At 40.7% G+C, this 20484-nt stretch overlaps 3 protein-coding genes across 5 annotated transcripts; 2 read left to right on the top strand and 1 right to left on the bottom strand.

The window, feature by feature from the left end:
• The first annotated feature begins 62 nt into the window (after positions 1 to 62).
• On the top strand, positions 63 to 4530 carry gja9b (gap junction protein alpha 9b). Its single transcript, XM_076106443.1, has one exon. The coding sequence runs from the start codon at positions 2402 to 2404 to the stop codon at positions 3908 to 3910; it is 1509 nt and encodes a 502-aa protein (XP_075962558.1). The 5' UTR covers positions 63 to 2401; the 3' UTR covers positions 3911 to 4530.
• Positions 4531 to 4660: 130 nt separating this feature from the next.
• On the bottom strand, positions 4661 to 6540 carry mycbp (MYC binding protein). Its single transcript, XM_076106444.1, has 5 exons — positions 6212 to 6540; positions 5902 to 5974; positions 5705 to 5753; positions 4965 to 5094; positions 4661 to 4859 (listed from the first exon to the last, which is right to left on the bottom strand). Exons 1-5 carry the CDS (start codon positions 6224 to 6226, stop codon positions 4815 to 4817), a joined length of 312 nt encoding a protein of 103 aa, XP_075962559.1. The 5' UTR covers positions 6227 to 6540; the 3' UTR covers positions 4661 to 4814.
• LOC142965488 (sialin) lies at positions 6519 to 18932 on the top strand. 3 transcript variants are annotated; one of them, XM_076106442.1, is made up of 13 exons: positions 6519 to 6779; positions 9582 to 9658; positions 9877 to 10029; positions 11481 to 11698; positions 12075 to 12308; positions 12781 to 12955; positions 14006 to 14124; positions 14590 to 14751; positions 15055 to 15187; positions 16709 to 16856; positions 16997 to 17087; positions 17651 to 17864; positions 18596 to 18932. In XM_076106442.1, the coding sequence occupies exons 3-12, from the start codon at positions 9945 to 9947 to the stop codon at positions 17816 to 17818; spliced, it is 1533 nt and encodes a 510-aa protein (XP_075962557.1). In that variant the 5' UTR covers positions 6519 to 6779; positions 9582 to 9658; positions 9877 to 9944; the 3' UTR covers positions 17819 to 17864; positions 18596 to 18932. The 3 variants fall into 3 exon arrangements, with proteins under 3 accessions (XP_075962557.1, XP_075962554.1, XP_075962555.1); XM_076106439.1 differs by having other exon boundaries at positions 6520 to 6779; positions 17651 to 18932; XM_076106440.1 differs by having other exon boundaries at positions 6520 to 6779; positions 9874 to 10029; positions 17651 to 18932.
• The last annotated feature ends 1552 nt before the right edge of the window (positions 18933 to 20484 follow it).

The raw sequence follows: 20484 nt of genomic DNA, 5'->3' as shown, positions 1-20484 counted from the left end.
TAAATCAGTCTGCAGTCATCTGCATGGAAAACAGACCAGTCCAGCCAGGAACATTGATTTCCTTTTAATGGATCAGTAGCTGGGAGGAACAACTTAAATTAGATTCATGGTGAAGAAGCAACCATGGATGAAATCGGACATGCCCCATTGATCTCTGTTTAAAAAAAAAAAAAAATTGATTAAACAAGTACAATGGCAGCATGGAGGCTTAATGTCAGTTACTTCATCAGGAATAGCTGGAATATAGTTCAGGGTTGGTTACGAGTTCAGAACCAACTGAACCAGGATAGTACCGCATTTACTCCACAGTACATATGAGCACAGCTGGGCTGCAGATGACCCACATGTGAAGGCTGATCAGTGACAGAGGGGGTGGCGGGTGCAGTTGTTTCCAACTGCGTGCGTAACACTGTGGATTGCAGCATTACGTCTGTGGTGCCGGCTCCTTGATCTTTGTTTTTGTACCTGATGGCTCCGCGTGCAGGAACAACTGATGAAGCTCTTATTCCTCTGGAGGGATTACATCTCCCAGCTGGCCTGGGAACACCTCGGATCCCCCAGAATGAGCTGGAACATGTTGCGGGGGAGAGGGAAGTGTGGGTCAGCCTGCTTGGCCTGTTGCCACCGCGACCCGACCCCAGATAAGCGGAGGAAGGATGGATGGATTTTGAGGGTTTGGAACCAATTCCAACAAAGGATGTAGCTGAGCCGTGATCTCTTGGCAGTACTGGAATCTGATACTATTATGTGTTTTCTTTGGAATAGAATCACATGAAAATAAGAATCGTGTTTTCATGACCTAAGAATGAGCCGCTCATATCTACACAAAACTGGTAAATAATGTTTCTACAGGAGGCCGGAGCGGACGAACCGAACATTGCTTCTAGAAAGTGCCGTTCACGTTTCGGCGTTGACCTCCCGGCCACCGTAGTTCTCCTACATGCTTGGAACCTGGGAGCAAGTTTCAGTTGGTTGCAATCTGCAACCTCACCTCTAGAAGCCGCCAAATCCTACACACTGCACTTTTTTCAGGACGATTTATTGATTTTCTAAATTCTTTTGACCGATTAATCGTGTAATTTGTTCAGCTCGAGCCGCAACAACCAACGCAGAGCAGCGAGCTCGTACCACACTGCTCATTAGTTTAACAAGGCTGTCTTGCAGCATATTTTTGTAAATGAGAAAGTATCTAGCATTTTAAAATGATCTTTCAATGTAAGGGTTGAAATTTAAATCAGGATATTGCATCTTCTTGCATGGATTATAATCCACTTCACAAGATTCTTATCAAACCCAGTGCACCACTTCTGTCCCGTGTGATGCGGAGGATCAAACCAGTTCAGGGTCCTTTAGGGTTCAACCGCAAACTGGTATAAATTGCGACACATTTCACCCCTAATGACTGGGCAGGAACTGGCAGTCGGTCCATTCATACCGCTGCGAGGTAAATGGCAACAGAGCAGCGGTATTGATCGTTTCTGTCTTTCACAGGCTATAAGTTGTGAACAACCAGAGCCAGCAGGGATCATTTGTTAGTGTCCAGTATTCACCAACAGTGGAGAGAGAAGTCTCAAGTGTTGAAGGTTTGACCTTTTTAGAAGAGGATAAAGAAGATAAACGATGTGCTTGTAGGATTGCTTTCAGCAGCGTTGTTGCCAAAAGGCCTTTATTGTTACATTTCATATCCAAGATGAAAGGTAAGTCGACTTAACTCTTTTTGTTAAAGTCATCCTGTTACATTAGTACAGTGAGCTAATTATATCAGCGTCATACGGTGCATTTTATTGTGTCTTTTGTTGTAGGAAAAAACTGTTTCTTATTAATAACATCATTACAATTATTGATTTGTATTTGATTCTGAGATGATTGGTGATGCCCAATGTTACCAATATATCTTATATCGTTTTATTGAAATGCTGCTGAATGTTATCGTGTACATGAAAATGGTACAGAATGCCTAATGCAACAATTTAAGATTAGTACTTAAGCATTTGAATTCATGTCTGATGGGTTGAGGTTCTGTTGTAACCGGGTAAACTGGTTGCACGATTGAAAACCTTGTTCTCAGCAATGGTGGAAGAAGTATTTGGATCTTTAGTCTTAGCAGTACCAGAGTGTGGAAATACTCTGTTACAAGTCCTGCATTCAAACTTTGATCTTAAAAGTACGTAAGTACTATCAGAAAAGTACTTAAAGTAGCAAGTGTAAAAAAATACTCACTATGGAGTAAATGGTTAATTAAAGCCATTTTAATGCCATCTGTATCATTATCAGATTTTTAAAACTCCCAAATATCGACCTTATTATCGCCTTCTGAAATCCAGTCTTTAATCAGGTTTCATCAACAATCATAACTTTGATTTTTATTCCCTCATCCGTAACAGCTCTGCCAATGTAAAACATGGGAGACTGGAACTTCCTTGGAGGGATCTTGGAGGAGGTGCATATCCACTCCACCATGGTCGGCAAGATCTGGCTGACCATCCTGTTCATATTCCGGATGCTGGTGCTGGGCGTCGCGGCGGAAGACGTGTGGAACGACGAGCAGTCCGACTTCATCTGCAACACCGACCAGCCGGGCTGCCGAAACGTCTGCTACGACCAGGCCTTCCCCATCTCCCTCATCCGCTACTGGGTGCTCCAGGTCATCTTCGTGTCCTCGCCCTCCCTGGTGTACATGGGCCACGCCATCTACCAGCTGCGGGCTCTGGAGAAGGAGCGCCACTGCAAGAAGGTGGCTCTCCGTCGGGAGCTGGAGGCGGTGGACGCGGAGCTGGTGGAGGTGCGGCGGAGGATCGAGAAGGAGATGAAGCAGCTGGAGCAGGGGAAGCTCAACAAGGCTCCGCTCAGGGGCTCTCTGCTGTGCACTTATCTGGTCCACATTATCACGCGCTCAGTGGTGGAGGTCAGCTTCATGGTGTGTCAGTACTTCCTCTACGGACACCGGCTGCACCCTCTCTACAAGTGTGAGCGGGAGCCGTGCCCGAACGTGGTCGACTGCTTCGTCTCCAGGCCCACCGAGAAGACTGTGTTCATGGTGTTCATGCAAGGGATCGCCTGCCTCTCGCTCTTTCTCAGCCTCCTGGAGATCATGCACCTGGGATTCAAGAAGCTCAAGAGGGGCATCCTGGACTACTACCCGCACCTGAAGGCCGACCTCGACGAGTATTACGTCGACAAGTCGAAGAAGAACTCTGTCGTGCATCAGGTTTGCGTAGGCACGTCCGTGGATCGCAAGACCACGATCCCCACGGCGCCGTGTGGATACACGTTGCTGTTGGAGAAGCAGGGCAACGGGCCCACCTACCCTCTCCTTAACGCCTCCTCTGCCTTCGTCCCGATAAAAGGGGAACCTGGCGCAAAGCCGGATGGCCATAAGGACGGCAAGGAGGGAGTGCCGAGCCCCACGGAGCAGAACAGCAACTCCAATAACACGAGCAGCGAGACGCGTTCCCCTCCTGCGGACAAACAGGAGGAGCCGGAGGAGCAGTCTTCGCCCCGTCGTGAGCGCATGGAGTGCGCCAGCCCCGAATACCCCACCCTCCCCGTGGCGGATGCCTCCTCGTGCACAACGATGTCAGGCGTTGCGAGGAAGTCGCGGAGGGTCAGTCCACCGTGGAACTGCTCAACGCTGGTGGAGGGGAACGGCTCGGACAGCGGAGACTCCTACCACGGGAACAACAGCATGAAGCTGCGCAGCAGCTGCGTGGGACCCAGAGCGAGGATGCTCTCCAAATCAGACATTAAGAGACCGAGCAGGTCTCAGAGCCCGGACTCCGCAGGGGAGCTGAGCTCAGTGTCTCGACACAGCCGGGAGAGCAACAGCCCCATCGCTTCCTCTCCGAACCGCAGAGTGTCGGCGGTGAGCAGCAGCAGCAGCAGAAGGGCCCCAACTGATCTGCAGATATAAACAGACTGTACGCTCGTCGACATGGTAACAGAAACTCTCGATTAGCCAGGTGTGGGCACTTTTCACATATTTAGAGTTCTTATAAAGACATTGAAACAAGCACAAAAGGCCTTTGTTACTCGTTGCTGTGGAGATTATAGTATCGACTCCAAAGAGCAACCTTGATTTCCAATAACTCTGCAATCCAACATCCACTTTTCAGATTTTACCAGGTGAGCAGACCACAATGGACTGTTCAGTCTTAGTACATTCACTGGTCTGTTACAGAGATTCAGATGGACATTTAATGATTCGACTGTACGCGATAGCTCTGTCTGAATGATTAGAGGGGAATGGAAAACTGAACCGCAAATCTATAATGTTGTTTCAGGTCACAACGTGCAGTTACGCAACCTGATACTTTTAAATCAGTGACGCTGATGGGTCACGTGGGAGAGAAGTGCTAAATATCTTTGCCTTGTTATGGTGACATGAATAAAAAAAAATGGTGTTTAATGTGCTGTCATTTATCAGACCTTCCCTTTGGGCACATGAGCAGCAACCTCTGAATTATTGCTTTTGTATTCTTACTAACGTAATACAGATGATATCAATTAAAATGTCTTTGAAAAAATTAAAGGCCAGTCTAAAAAAATATTATAATTATTTTTTTATGTATTTATTTCAGATGAATGGCTGCGTATGTAAACAGAATCCTTTGGTTGAAAACAGAGGAACAATCGTAAATGTAGGACATCAAGAGAAGGACTGTTGCCAAATGCTGAACATTTCTTTTTATTTATGACAAAGCAAAAGTTCCTTGTTGATACGTAACAAAGAAATAGTGATTTTGTATTCACTGTACATCCCTTAAAATATTTCTTTATGTTTTTACCCCAGAAAGCAATGACAAAACCCCTCCTTTCTACTCTGCTGGCCCCTCCTCAGGCGATGGTTCGTACTGCATCAGCTGGAAAATGATATTAATGCAGAGGTTAGAGGTCACAGTAGCAGCAGCACACTCAAACACGGTTATCTGGTTATCTGTAAATGTGGACTTTTACTAGCATCTCACCCTGTTTCTCAGCTCTTTGTTCTCCCCCATGAGAAGGTTGCATTTCTGTTGCAGGTCAGCCAGCTCCATGCGAAGAGCCTCAGCGTCCGCTGACTCTGGACCAGCCGCATCGAGCTGAAGCTTTATGAAACTGTGCCGGGGGTTAAGGTCAACGTCTGTTTACAGGTTTTAAAAGCCATATTCCAGCTGAATGGCTGTTTATCTCCCCAGCAGTATTGCTGACATTTCAAACATACCTACATGCTTTCAAAGGGGAAATACTGTGCTTTCTATTCACTGACTGTGTGATAAATCTGTAAAACACTGAAAACCTTTTCCAGGAATTATATCGCTTCCTTGTCTGGAAATCTTGGAAGGTCCAAGTCTCCTATTCTTAAATGTATGCCATCAAGGAGAACTGCCATTGCATTTACAGGTTAAAGTGCATGTGGAAAAGAGGGCTTGTAATGGCAAAGTTTGAGTCGTTCCCATTTCTGTTGCCATGTTAGCTCTAGGACTATTACAACAGGGACCACAACTCTTCTCAGCTAGTTCCTGGAGTAAACCCTGAAGAAGTTCAACTCAAAGCAGACACAAGGCCTTCTGGTTTTAATAAGCTGGATATTATTTGGTCTATATATTTCATCAAATGTACCATAGTTGACCAAACGAATCAGCTTAATGTCATCGTTAAAGGCACAGAAAGACTCGTTTATTACCCCTGAACGTTATATAATGCTGCCCACGTGAGAAAAGGATACTCCAGTGCGTTGTCGGGTTTGTCATTCTCTTCATAAAGTGCCACTAAAACTGCAAGAAGACAAACGAAATGGCAATGAAGCAGCGCAGGGATATCGGTGGAGAGTGAGCGCATGCGTGGGTTAAACACCTTGTATTGGGTGCACGATTAGCGTTACATGCTAATAAAATAAGGTCTCCCAATGTATTGTGTACATACCGCTGGTTATAGTGTCAAGGACTCCCGATTTTTCGAGATATCTTCTAAATTGTTCTCGCTTCGATTCTGAGGCCTGAAACACAATACAAATATTTTTGACTGACGGCTACACATAGGTTAGCAAAACACTGCTGCGTGGTTTCATCCACGGGCCAAATAATTGTGGTTAAATAACTACACGCCTGCCTTTAACGTTAGCTTCATCCCAACAAGCAGGGGGGCACATTGGTGTTATGCTAGCTAGCTAGCTAGCGCTTTACAACAGCAACTATAACAGCTAGCTACAGAAAGTACGTCACCAAATACTCACTCGGTAGTGGGCCATGGCTGCGACGATACCTGTATAATTTACAGGTGCCTTAAAACGGCTGACTTGTGGTTGGTGATTCAATGACGTCAGCTGGATTGTATGTTTGCTTCAACATACAGGACATTCGTTGCCATAACAACACATTTAAACGGCTGCCGGAAATGACTTCATTGTGGGCTAGCTTTAATTTGCCAAACAGCCCACTTAAAGGAAGAAATACGACTGGACAGCTGTGAAAAGAAATTTGAAATTATTTGTTTTACATTTATTTTTTAGGACAAGCTAACCGAAGCTTGAGCACGAGAGGAAGGCGGGCCCGGCGTTGGTCACGTGCTCCAGCGTCACATCCCTAGAGTCGATCTATAGAACATGAGCTGTCTTAACTGGACAGCCTAAAGCCAGTCCACTCTTTTATAGATCTACGTTTCCGCAAAGCTTTGCTCATGTGACTGTTCAACACAACACAACTCGTCTCACCAGCTGAGATAAAGACATATTTAGATGTTCATTCATTTTTACGTTCATGTCTTCTTAACTAAGTGTCTCTGGTATAAAACCTCTTCACAAGGTAAGAAGTATTTGCCGAAATATCCGTACAAGTTGTTGTTAAACATGAATACACCAGTTATAGCTAGTTGAGCTGTATAGCTACAGTTATATAATAACCTTACTGTAACCTAGCAGGTTCAGGTTGACTTCATGTCATGTGTGGTCTTATGCTAACACGGAGCTGTACAAGGTTAATGTTATATACACACGGCACATAAGACATTCACTAATAATTGATGATTTTCTTAAGTTAAACTATCTTAAAATGTTGTAATGGTAATGTTATGCCTTATAGACATTACAGGTTGCTCTTGGTATTTCCTGGTGTTTTTCTTTCATTTATAGACAAAGACGTTTCGCACTTTAATTTCCACTTGTTTTATTATATTTAAATTTACAGTACATTCGATTTTACAGTATTTACACACATTTGACAGTGTGGTGGTGTTCTTTAGTGTAGTGAGACCTAATTATCAAACCAGTTTTCTCTGTTTCATGTCATCATTTGTTATGCTGTTTGCTTGAATATAACCAATCTAATAACATTACTTTGGGCTCTGGTAACTTTTAGTTTATCTTAATAATATAAATCATTTACCAGTTAATTGACCATGATACATAGTAATTGTTAGAGGATGGATGTTTAAGCCCTTATTTATTTAGATATGTCAGTGTTGACAATGGGACTTAAAAATGCCACTTGAAAACTTAAAACGTTTCCTCAGTAATTTACCTTTTCATCCCAAGTTCACCCCGGACAAGGAGAAAGAAAAGGGACATTTTAGTTACATAATGCATTAATTGTTTCAGACGTTTTTCTGAGGATCTCATGAGAGGCTCACGCATACACTTGCAGACATGAGTCACATGTGAATGGTTAAAAAACATGCTTTGTCAGACAGACAAACTTGCAATGTAGCGCAATATATAAGAGATGCTCAATGTGTCGGTCATCTTATCGATATCTGTAAAGACCTGTAAATAATCTGTAAAGACATTTTAAAATGTACCAAAATGAATGCTACGTGTCATAATAATAATAACCTTTATTTGTGTCAAATCTTTAAAACTGAGATTTGCAAAGTACTTTAAAATACACAGAAAATGTAACATTACCGACTAAGTCCAGAAAAGCACTCAAATCACTTGAAATTAAAGGGAAACATAAAGAAGAAAATGTAAAAAAAGGTCAATGAAATGAGAAAACATTGAAATTATTTCACATGGTGTTCTCTAAGAAGAGAAATCTGAACAGAGAGACCAGAGAGAAAGTCTTTAACCAAGAATGGACAGACTCGTATATCTTCATTCTTCCTACAGGCAGTTCAAAACCAGTATGTCTCATATGTTCAGAGACCATGGAGTGAGTTTAGAAGCGGTAATGTGAAGCGCCACTACGAGACAAAGCTCACATTGTTTGAGCAAACGTACCCACTCAAATCCGAAATGAAGGTACAAAAAATAAACGATCGAAGAGACCAAAATGATCAGAATCCTAACACATTAATTCACTGTCCAACAATGATGTTAACAGAGAGGAATAGAGCTGAAACAAGTGGTTTAATTACCACAATATAAGTCCCTGCACACAAATGTCTCTTGTTCGAAGATGAAAATGATATGGATATCGTGGCTGTTTTGATTGACCACTTCACACCTCACAATTTAAAGCTGCAGGGCAAAGACAATTCAGTTAAATTCATTTTTCTAAATTAATTTTTCATTTTTCAAAAGCTTACTGATTTTATTTTTTAATTCAGCCTACATTTTACTTGGAATAAGAGAACATTTATTTATTATTAGAGTATATATTATTTATAATTAATCCAGTTCAATTTGAAATCTGACAATAAATATTGTTTAGATTTTATTCAATTGAACTTTCTTTATTTGATTTAACAGTCAGATGTTGACTACATACAGACGTTAATACAACTGTTGGCTACACTTCAATATACATGTACAATATACAATATACATGGGACTAAATCATAGCACAAGTTAAGACATTATTTGGTGTTCCGGACCTTTGCATGAGGAAATTCTCTCAAACTGGACCTTGCTGAACTTTAATTGAATACCCCTGGTATAGACCAAAGGATTAATTAATTAAGTTTTGGGTAGTAGATGTTCCTCAGACAATATGTATTGACCTGAAATGTGAAAATCATTGAGATTGATTAGACAGATGAGCTGTAGTGATAACCAAAGGTTCATGTAACTGTTTATTGACGTGATGACCTCAGACCTTGGTTGAAAACTATATATTTGCCTCTTTTTTTTTACCTTTGGAACCCGGCCCAACCCCTGAAAACATATTGGAACGATTCAGACAAGTATATTGTTCTCAGTTCCTACATTTTTTTGTACAAAAGGTTTTCTGCTGCCAGCAACATCACGAGTCGTCACTTTTCTGCCCATCAACGCTAGACAGCAGCAGGTGTGAGAAGTGAAACTCTGAACAGCAGTTATATCCTCTGCTAAAAAATCGATTACCTCTGTAGACAAATCCACTCTATATAGTATAATAGCACTTAATATAAAGAGTTATTGCTCTGACTAATTATTACTAATTATGACTATTAGAGCTGAAACTAACGATTATTTACATTATTGAATAATCGTTTTGTCTATAACATGTCAGGAAATAGTGAAAATATCCGTTATAATATCCCAGAGTTGAAGATGGCGTACATTTGCAGTTTTAACCAACAGTTGTGAACAGACGTGTATCAAACACAGTATATATTCTGAGGATAGAAGAAGAACAGCACAACCAGTCTGTTGTTATTGTGTGACCTTTTTTATTTGTTGTTCACAGTTTCATCGATCTTCATTTTCATCATCTGTCCACCTCGCTCTGAAGTGGATCCCTTCTCAGCTTCAATCAGATTGCAGGTTTGGTGAAACTTTTCCAACATCTCGTGAAATCAGGAAGCGTCCCTGTGTGTTTGTGTGCATCCGTGTTATCAAGCTTCCTGTCAAAATCTGCTGATGTGTCGTGCCGTCTTCCTATATATATATGCCCGTGTCATGTGTTGATCTAGCATCCTCCTTGTTCGTCTTTGTTTGTGTTTTTCCATGTCTTCTGATCAGTACCTTTGTCCGTCCAGCAGGTTTCGGGGACACCATGGCTCAGTGACATCATTTTACGGCTTAATATTTCCCGGGTCAGCCGAGTGCCATGCCGCTACCAAGTGGCTGCTCCATCAACTCGGCCCCATTGGACGAGAGCGAGGACAGTGAACCCCTCATCGAGAACGATGCAGGTGTGTGCTATCTTTGTAGCAAGAAACAATGTATTTTGATCAAGATTTTGGGTTTGCAAACACGTCAAAATTCACGTCAAAATTCTCCAAGTTCTTTCAATAGTATTTGTTTTTAAGACTGTAACTAACTAATTACCCAGATCCCAAGGTGATGTCATGAAATATCTTGTCAGGCCCAAAACCTAAAAATATTAAATTTACCATGTAAATATGTAAGAAAAAATGAAATGAAATAATAATTAAAATAGCTGCAGATTCATTCTGTCAATCGACTAATCGTTGCAGTTGTGTTTATATTTTCATTTAACATAATCTCTGGCGCAAACAAAGGCACTCTCAATTCCAACATGCCATTTAACATTTTTTTGTGCAATGATAAAAAATATGATCTGAGAAGTTCAAAAACGCAGCAAATGAATCTTTTAAAATAATTTTCTGAACGTGCACAACATGCATTTCTCTGCTTGTGTCACCGCGCTTTCTCCACGTTTTGGTGTATGTCTGTGTTTTGTTGCATGTCATTTCTAAACATAAAGAAAATAGTGTAGTGCGCTGAAGCTAGCTCTGCTTCTGTTCGCAACATGGAAAAAACAGTGTTTGCAGCAATGGCTGCTGCACAACAATATGCTCTTCTTGCCAGACTCTAGTTTGAGGGGCGGTTGCAGTTCACTCTATTTAAAAGCTGCATAGTTCCTGAAAACAGTTCTGCCAAAGTTAGTGCGTACATGAGAGACGTCTAAAGTTACACAGTTAGTGGATCATTTACTATAGTTATTAGATATAAATCAGTGGAGAGATTAGGAGGTTGGAGGATTCAACTTTAGAGCTTTATAAATGAATAACAGGAGATGGTCTTCTTGACTGTAAGTTTGCAAAAAAAAAAACAGGATGGTTAGTCTCAGATTTACAAATGAACACAATCTAATGCAAATAACTCTTGTGTTGTTAAAACTGGGGTAGGCAGATTATTTGAGGCAAAAATTCATAATAAACTTTCAGCATATTTTAATTCAAATGGTCCGAGACAAAACTCGTAAATGAAAGTAGAGTAGAGTGGATATCAGTTTAACATTAAAGGATAATCAAAGATCATTTTGTACTATTTACCCTTAAAGGAGCAGTGTGTAAGATTTAGTGGTATCTATTGGTGAGGTTGCAGATTGCACCCAACTGAATACTCCTCTGCTCACCCCTCTTTCTTAGATTCTTAGTTTCATGTGATTATACACTACTAATGAACACAGGCTGGTCCTTCAAAGCACAAAAAAGTGAATTGAAACAATTTATTTTAAAAAGGTCATGTTTTTTGTTTTGTTTTCTCAGTGTGTTCTTCAGATAACTGAATGTGTTTGTAAAGTAGAACCTTCATTCTTAACGTTATCTGAAATATCTGAAATGGTATTCACACAGTCCAGACTACATGTAAAAGTCCTTGTATTCTCTGTGGACAGTCCCTCCCCAGTGCTGCTCGGCTCGCCTCAACCTGGCCTTCCTCATGTTCTTTGGGTTCTCTGTGGTCTACGGTCTCCGTGTCAACCTCAGTGTTGCCATGGTAGCCATGGTGAATACCACCGACACCAAATCAGCCCAAAACAACTCCGTAATCAGTGCCTGTCCACGGCCAGCGGGGTCGGAAAACACCAGTGATGCTTTCCTGCAACCTGTGGGGGTAACAGACAGTTTATACATTTTTACCAATTAACTGATTCTTAAACATGTTACATGTGTGTAGTTTGGGACAAAACTCTTTTGATAAGTAACCCACTTCAAGATAACATGTCAGTCAGTTTGTTTCTTTAAATAAAGTAAGTTATGTCAGAAATACTCTGCTTATGGGACTGAATAGCGTTAAAAGAAGATTGATAAGAGACATCTCAATTCTATCCGCTTTGACCCTTTTTACACATTTATAATAGAGACACATTGTATACCACCTCTATCTACCTTTTCCAGCTGGTGAAAAGTCATCTTACATCAGATGGTAATGTGTGTGGCTTGTCAACACTGTCCGAATGCTTTTTTACCAAAAACACCTCTTGTCCCAGATCCCCCAGTACCCGTGGGACTCGGAGACTCAGGGCTGGCTGCTGGGGGCCTTCTTCTTCGGCTACCTGTTCACACAGATCCCCGGTGGCTACCTGTCCGGTCACTACGGGGGGAGTATCTTCCTGGGCTTAGGTGTGCTGGGCACCGCTGCCCTCACGATGCTCACCCCTCTGGCCGCCAAGATGGGCTTATACTGGCTGTTTGCACTACGAGCATTGGAGGGCTTTGGGGAGGTAAGAGTGTGTTGAGTTGTGCAGGAGGCTGTGGGGGAATATGATTTACGATGTTGTGCGTTTCTGTCTCAGTTACAGAGGAATTTAACAGCAATAATAGAGTACTGGACATTTATTTGCTGATAAATCTGTGAGATTGACTATGATTGAGGCTACTCCGGACCAGTTTGACAATCGTTTTTATTACTTCTACACAGTATTCATTAAATGTTCAGAAATGTTTCCACAAAAAATGAATCTGCTGGTTATTGTCTTGGTGATTTGATTAATCGTTTGGGCTATAAAGTGATGAATCGATTATCAAAATAGTTGTAGATTAATCACTTCCACTCTATTTTACATCCCAGAAGTATTACTGCAAAAGAAACATTTGAAACCTCTGATTGCTACACATCCACATTCGATATCTGCTGCCTGCCTCTCTGTCTCACTCTCGTCCTGTCTCACCGCCTGTGTCTCTACGTTTCTCCAGGGTGTGACATTCCCCGCCATGATGGCCATGTGGGCTCGGTGGGCTCCTCCTCTGGAGCGCTCTCGCCTGATGACCCTGTCTGGATCTGGGGGCAACTTTGGGGCCTTTGTGGCTCTGCCGCTCACCGGCTACATCTGCCAAACCTTAGGCTGGCCCGCTGTCTTCTACCTCTGTGGTGAGGGAGGGAAACCCAAATACAATCACATACCTCAGTCAGCCAGGCCACCTCGGCATGTAGTCCGGCTGAGCGGATCCCAATGCGAGCCTCGGAGCATTCAGACTCAACATGGTCGGATGACAAAAGTGTAACCACGGCCTTTTTTCTCTCACAGAAAAAGATGCCAGGGTGGTAGACGCTGCACAATAATAAGAAATTTAAACATGCAAAAGGTAAAATCCCTATCTGATATAAATGATTAATATGCAAAACATTAGATGTGATCAAATGATAGTAGCTGCTTTATTTAACACACAGAAATCGGTTGCAGTCATTTGTAGAATACTAAGACTACACAAAAGCAGTGGAGGAAGAAGTACTCGGATCTCCTATTTAAGTAAAAGTAGTAATACCACAGTGTAGAAATACTCTGTTATAAGTAATAGTCCTGCATTCAAAATCTTACTTAAGTTAAAGTACAAATATATTGAAATCAAAATAAACTTAAAATTCCAAAAGTAAAAAAAGTTTTTTAAAAAGTACTCATTATGTAGGCCCCTCGGTAGAATCATACATAATATTTAGCTGGTTTATAATTATTGATGCATTCATGCGGAAGCGTCTGTAATATTGCAGCTGGTAAAGGTGGAGCTAATTCTAACTACTTTATATACTAGCTTGTAAATAAAGCTAGTAAAGTCTTATCTTAACATTAACAAAGGTAATGTTTTAGCATTGCTCAACAAGAACAATTTGATTTACTTATCTCACTTTGCTACCTGATATTACAGCATTATACAGTATCTCGTTGTGTCATGACAGTGATAATATTACTTTTCCTCTGATTGTATTTTCAAAATAATAAATAATCCTGTTTGCACGACACATATGGAGCAGTTTGATTTAGTTGTGACATCAGGCATTCAGTGTCAACCCTAAAAAAACTAGCATCTTTCCTTTCATTTTTCACCACCATGTCTAATGAATCTCTCTCTCTCTCTCTCTCTCTCTCTGTGTCTCTCTCTCTGTGTCTCTCTCTCTCTCTCTCTCTCTGTGTCTCTCTCTCAGGGAGTGCTGGTTGTCTGTGGGCGGTCTTTTGGTTTGCTTTAGTATCAGATGACCCTCGCACGCACCGTCGAATCAGCAAAGAGGAGAGAGATTACATCATAAACTCCATCGGACCTCAGGTGAACATTTTTTATTTACCTGTGACATGCAGCTCGGGTTTCTCAATCTTGATCTACTTTTTCTGATCAAAAAAAAGTAAGTAGTATTGATTAGAAATTACATTCTTCCTAACATTCTATCTTTTTGATTGTATGGAATTGTCATTGATATATATGGATTTTTGTTGGCATTTTTCATCATATACGTGTAGTCAGTGGGCGAACAGTGGGCACGGTTCATTTCATTCACTCAACACTAGTGAAATGCACCGTGAACTACTCTTTTGGTCCCCCCAGCTAGATATTTCAGAGAATATTATAGATCCAAGACGAAACTGACAGAAGGACAGAACTGAGAGACAGAAAAGATGATGTCTGCTACTTCAGCACTATGGACAGCGCCATGGATTTATCATGCTGTATCAATGCGCCTTTAATCGCCTACTGTGTGTAGTGCTTTCTCAAGATTCTTTCATTAATCTGCAGGGTACAGGTCATGGCTGGTCCGTGCCCGTGCTGCCCATGCTGCTGTCGGTCCCTCTGTGGACCATCATCATCACCCAGGTGTGCTCAAACTGGTCCTACTACACCCTGCTCACCTCCCTGCCCACCTACATGAACGACATCATGCACTTTGACATCAAATCGGTGAGGTTTTGATTTTTTTGTTCCTCAGTTTCGTAGCAAAAATAATAACAAACTAGAGAGGTGCGCCCAGATCTCCGCCAGGTGTGTCTGCAACGACTACTGCTGAGTGTGTGATTAAATGAATACGACCCACAACTGGCTAACCCGCCCCCGTCTAGACACCGATGGGCTAACAAACTGTAGATATAGGATGTGTGTACTAATGGATCTCTTAAAGCTGGACACGGACAAGCAACCTGTGATCATCAAATCCTTTTCAGAGTAGGACAGCAACTCTGACCAAATCTTTCTGTCTCCGTCCAGAATGGGTTCCTCTCCGCTCTGCCGTACCTCGGTGCCTGGTTGTTCTCGATGCTGTCGGGTGTCGCAGCGGACCGCCTCATCGAGAGGAAGGTGTTCAGCATCACCGTCGTACGCAAGCTCTTCACACTCATAGGTAGAAGAAACTCTGCCACTTAGATCATCTGCGTGTATGCACCCTTATTATCTGATATTGACGAGCTCTTTCTTTGGAACTGAGCGTTTAATTCTTCTAGATGCACTCGCCAAATATCAATTATTTGTCACGAGATGTTTTTAGTAGTTTGGCAAGCTAAAAGGCTCATTCAGAGGAGGAGCATGTTGATTGGAGGGAAATTATTACATGTGAAACAGTGCATTCATTACATATGCATATATACAAGTTTGAGCTCCTGCCACTTATAATACTTTTTGCCATTTTTTGAGACACATTCTTTTTATTCAAGTATTTTTTGAGAGAAATATTGCAGGTTTGGAGTCTACTAGATTTGTCTAATGGCTCATAGTAAAGCTCATCATATTTGGAGTAATTTGACTTTTCGTTGATTTGACCATCTGCCACACTGAAATATTTGTAGCAATAATGTAAACAGAATAATGTAACAATAAGGAATACTTTTTCAGGAAATATTACAAATTATAATCTGATTTACTATAAGGTACTTTTACTCAAGTTAATGTTTAAATGTAGTGTGTGTTTGCTGTACGAGTATTCTCCCATGATGGTATTGCCACTTGTACTCATAGACTGTATATTAGAAGTGGACGCAGTCACCCATCGGTTTGTGGATTGACATTTTGAGGCCTCGAATTCGGCACTTTGGCCGTCGCCATCTTGTTTTCTTTCGCAACCAGAAGTGACGCATGATGGTTGAGCTACGGACAACCGAACGTTAAAAAAGATATTTGTCGGCGACCAAAATGTTACAATTAACTTGCATGAAGTGAAAACACACTGTGAACGGGTTAAAGTTCAAAGACGAAAAAACACGGACAACTCCCAGACCGGACAACATTATGGTAGTGACCTGTCAATCACACTAAGCCCGCCCTAAAGCATACCCTGCTTTATGGTCTATTTGACTCTAAATGGACCATCATGTACTAAATCAACATCATGCTGTATTGAAGAAGACTTGAAACTAGAGATTGAGACCATAAACTCATGTTTACAATGTTTACTGAGGGAATAAATCAAGAGAGAAGTAGAGTCATTTTCTCATAGACTTCTATACAACCAGAGGAGTCTCCCCCTGGTGGACACTAGAGAGAAAGCAAGTTTAAGGCTCTTTAGCATTGGGTTCACTTCACAGACCCAGGGGTTGGCGCCTGCTTTTACATAAGTAAAGTTTTCCACCACAAAATAATCAGCAATACCATGACACGCTACTACATTCACCAAAGGGAATTACGTTTTCACTTGTCCACCACACAGGCAGCAGTGTGGTGGTTTCCATGTCTTGAGTGGAGTAATGCTGCCCTCATCTGGTTTTGATTCAGTATTGAAAAGATGACATAAATTTCCAGATATACACTCAGCGAACAGAGTGGTTTATGTTTTATTCATTGTTACAGCTAAAAACAGTGACACCAGTGATGTTTTCTCAACGCGTGCTGGTATTATCTTCTTCTTTTAACATCCACCTCCTCTCTGCAGGTCTGTTGTCTGCTGCAGCTTTCCTCGTGGCTGTGAGTTACGCCGGCTGCAGCCACATCCTCACCGTCACCTTCCTCACACTCTCTACAACCATAGGAGGGGTCACCGCCTCCGGAGTCTACATGAACCAAATAGACATCGCTCCACGGTGGGTGTTACCTTTGATTTGGATTGATTTGATTTGATCAAGACTCAGATGTATGAATAGATATATGATGATGTAGAAGGGCTTTCAGCTAAATACTGTTGAAAGTAATACTGGAGAAAATGTTTTTCTCTCTCCTGCAGGTATGCAGGACTCCTTCTAGGAATCACCAACACATTCGGGACCATCCCTGGGATCATGGCACCCATCGTTACAGGATACTTTACTGAGGATGTAAGTCTCATCAAAGTGCTGGTGTAACAGAAGTGTAACTCTCTAAAAGTGCATGATTGGGTAGCAACACATATTTAAGGCTTTGAGGCCTTTAATGGACGTTCTTTGGCCGAAGCATTGAATGGCTGATCGTTAATATTTTATATATAGTTTATATTAAAAAAACAAATTGAAACAACATGAAATTAAACTGAAACCCGTGAAACAACGTTTAAACAATCACAAGACTCTAAAATTTAAAGTTGAGTTCATTATGAGGAGGAGGACATTCAATGATCTACAGAATTATAAGGATACCACAAGTAAAGGATCTGAATACTTCCTCCACCACTTTTCTTGGACTGTTTTTTCTACCCAGACCTTCAAACCAGTAAAAATTGATAAAAACAACTCAAAACAAACTTCCTTCATCACAAAAATGAGCTTTTCTCTCCAGAAACCTTGATCTGTTGTTCACTTTCTCCTGGCTCTTTAATGTCACACTACACACACAGTACCCAACACGCACCGCACATGACGGGTCACTGAAGTAACACACTACCCTCTTCTCTTCCGGTCGTCAGCGCACCCTTGCAGGCTGGAGAAAGGTGTTCTGGCTAGCTGCCGGGATCAACGTCGCCGGTGCTGTCGTCTTCACAATATTCGGCACAGGGAAGATCCAGCCGTGGGCCGTCACCGAGGAGGACGGAGCGGAAGCTGAGAAAGACAGGAGCAGGTCCAACTCCAAGTAAAGAGTGAATATTCAGACGAAGACGCCTCTTACTACCTCTTTAAATGGTACAAATCCTAAAAAATATATGCGGTATTCCCACTTATCAAACATGAAGAGTGTGAGGGGTGTACAGACATTATTATCAGCCAAGAATAGCACAACATTTATATCAGTGGACCAGGATAGTTTGATCAAGTTTAAATGTTTTGGGATTCTGCAGAGTTTTTAAATCAATAATATCTTGGAAAGTTTATACTCAGGTGAGCATTTGAACTGATTTTTACAATTACAGTAAACAGTAAAACAAATAAAACCACTGCTGGATATTCACTGTGTTTATCAATCAGGAATTTATGAATAGTTTGAAAAACTACATTTTGTGTTAGACAAATATTTACATCCTAACCAGTAATACTTGCCTTTTACATACAATACAATACATGGACTATACAGCACCTCAGGTTGAAAAACAAATCAATTTGTGTACTTTTTTTGTATGTTTTTTTAACTTGTTCTTGCGCTGTGAACGAGATGGGAGCGTATGTTTTAAGGACCAGCCATAACATACCATATGACTTTGAAAGTGTTATTAACACCTGTTCCTTCAGCTGCTTTGTTTACTGTGTGTCTGTTTCCTGACCACTTCTCGGCTGTCCAGTAGGACCCAAAGAAGCACTTCATACAAAAATACAACAAACAGCCTTATATTTTATAACAGCGCCAATATGTTTGCAAAATAATCTTTCTTGGAGATGTTTTTATCATGATAGATGTTTTTATCTTTTGTCTAATCCAGGAAACCAAAGCACCTTCTACTGCCAACACTGCAATATTTTTTTGTAAAAGTGCCATGAACTATGACTTACTTTTTGAGATACTTAATCTCTCACCTTCAACTACAATAATTGTTGTTTTTGTAGAAAACGGGACTCAACCATTTTTCGTCATCTCATGCCGACTGTACTGCGATTATAAAGATATGATGTTTTTAAACAGATGCAATGATGTGTTTTCCTTTTCTGGGCTTTGGAAATGTGTGAGATTGTACAAAATATGGGAAATATGTTTTAATTTATATTTTATTGTGTGAAGAATCACTTTTACTGAGCAAAATTAAAATCTGTGGCATCTGAGTGGAGTCTCTGTCTGTGTTTCAACATAATATTGAAATGATAGATGTTCCTTTCTTACTGAACCGATCATGAGGTGATATCATCTTCCTCTGTCCCATCATGACTAAAAATGAACAAAAGTCAGAAGGAGATCAGCGATACGATACGCAATGTTTCTCTCCGGCCACTAGATGGCACAAGAAACTAAATACCAGCAGTGATCTCTGGGCTGTCAAAATGTTAATAAAACCCTTTGAATGACAGTTCTTAATCAAAGCAGCTGTTATAGTTGTTACTTTTTACAACCAGTGTATGTATACTACCAGTGGTGGAAGAAGTATTAACATCCTACACTTAAGTAGTAAAAGTAGCAATACCACAATTAAAAAATACCCCTTCATTCAGAAAGTTACTTAAGTAAAAGTATTACCAAGAAAATGGACATAAAGCATACAAGTAAAGTACTCAATATGCAGCCAAAATGGGCTCGTTGTTAAATTATTATTTATTATGCTATTAGATTATTAATAAATCCGTAACAATACGATGCATTTTAATGTTGTAGCTTTTTTTTCCTGCTGTTGGGTGGTTTCATTTCCTGTATAACAATGCACTGTATTTTATATGCTCAATTTTGTTTTTCAAAGTAACTACATGTATCAAATACATGTAGTGCAATGAAAATTCTGTAATGGAGTAGAAGTATAGCACAAAATTAAAACACTCAATTAAAGCAACTTAAGTTAAATTGTACTTAAGTAGAGTATGTAAGTAAATAGTTACTTTACACCAGATTTTATGCATGAAAAAAATATGAGAAATTTAACTCTGAGTCATTTTTTCATACAAAAATAATTCATGGTTACAACTTCTCAAATGTGAGAGATTTCCTGATTTTACTTTAAGTATTTTCATCATTTTTATGTATCTTTTAAAATCATTTAAGTTTCAAGTTTGTACTGTGGGTTAGACAAACAAACATTGTGAAGGTGTCCCTTCTAGTAATTGTGAGGCTATTTCAAACTATTTTCAACGTCTTAAAGACTTTGAGTTTTTACTTTTAATACTTTAAGTACATTTTCCTGATTATACTTACATACTTTTACAAATATTTTCAGTGCAGGACATGTACTTGTAGTGATTGTACACTGTGGTATTGTCAGTACTTTTACTTCATCTAAATACTTCACCACATCAACTAGAGCTGAAATAGATTGTGTCACAGTTTGCTGATGGGGTGTAGTGTCTCTTTAAACATCCGTGGGTGTAGCTCATGGTTACACCGATGGTGTTGGCGCTTGCATCAGATTTTTTGACGAATGACCCGGATGTTCTTATGACGAAACCGGGTTTTGTGTAACCACAATTGTCTGCCCCCCCCCCCCTTCTTTTGTCATACTGTTCACTATGATTGACATTCCCTCTTTCGATTTTACTTCTCTACCCATTGAATATTGTTACTCCACTAAACCTTCACACGCCCACTTTGTCTAAAATCTCCGTTTAATTAACATGTAGCTGCCTTAATTCTACCTTTTTATTCACCGTTTTATTAGGGTATTTACGGTCAAAC

This window comes from Anarhichas minor, unplaced genomic scaffold (assembly GCF_050575085.1).
Source record: "Anarhichas minor isolate MPS153535 unplaced genomic scaffold, ASM5057508v1 ptg000033l, whole genome shotgun sequence".
Taxonomy (NCBI): domain Eukaryota; kingdom Metazoa; phylum Chordata; class Actinopteri; order Perciformes; family Anarhichadidae; genus Anarhichas; species Anarhichas minor.
The sequence above is the reverse complement of the archived record's forward strand: the minus strand, read 5'-3'. Positions and strand labels throughout refer to the sequence as shown.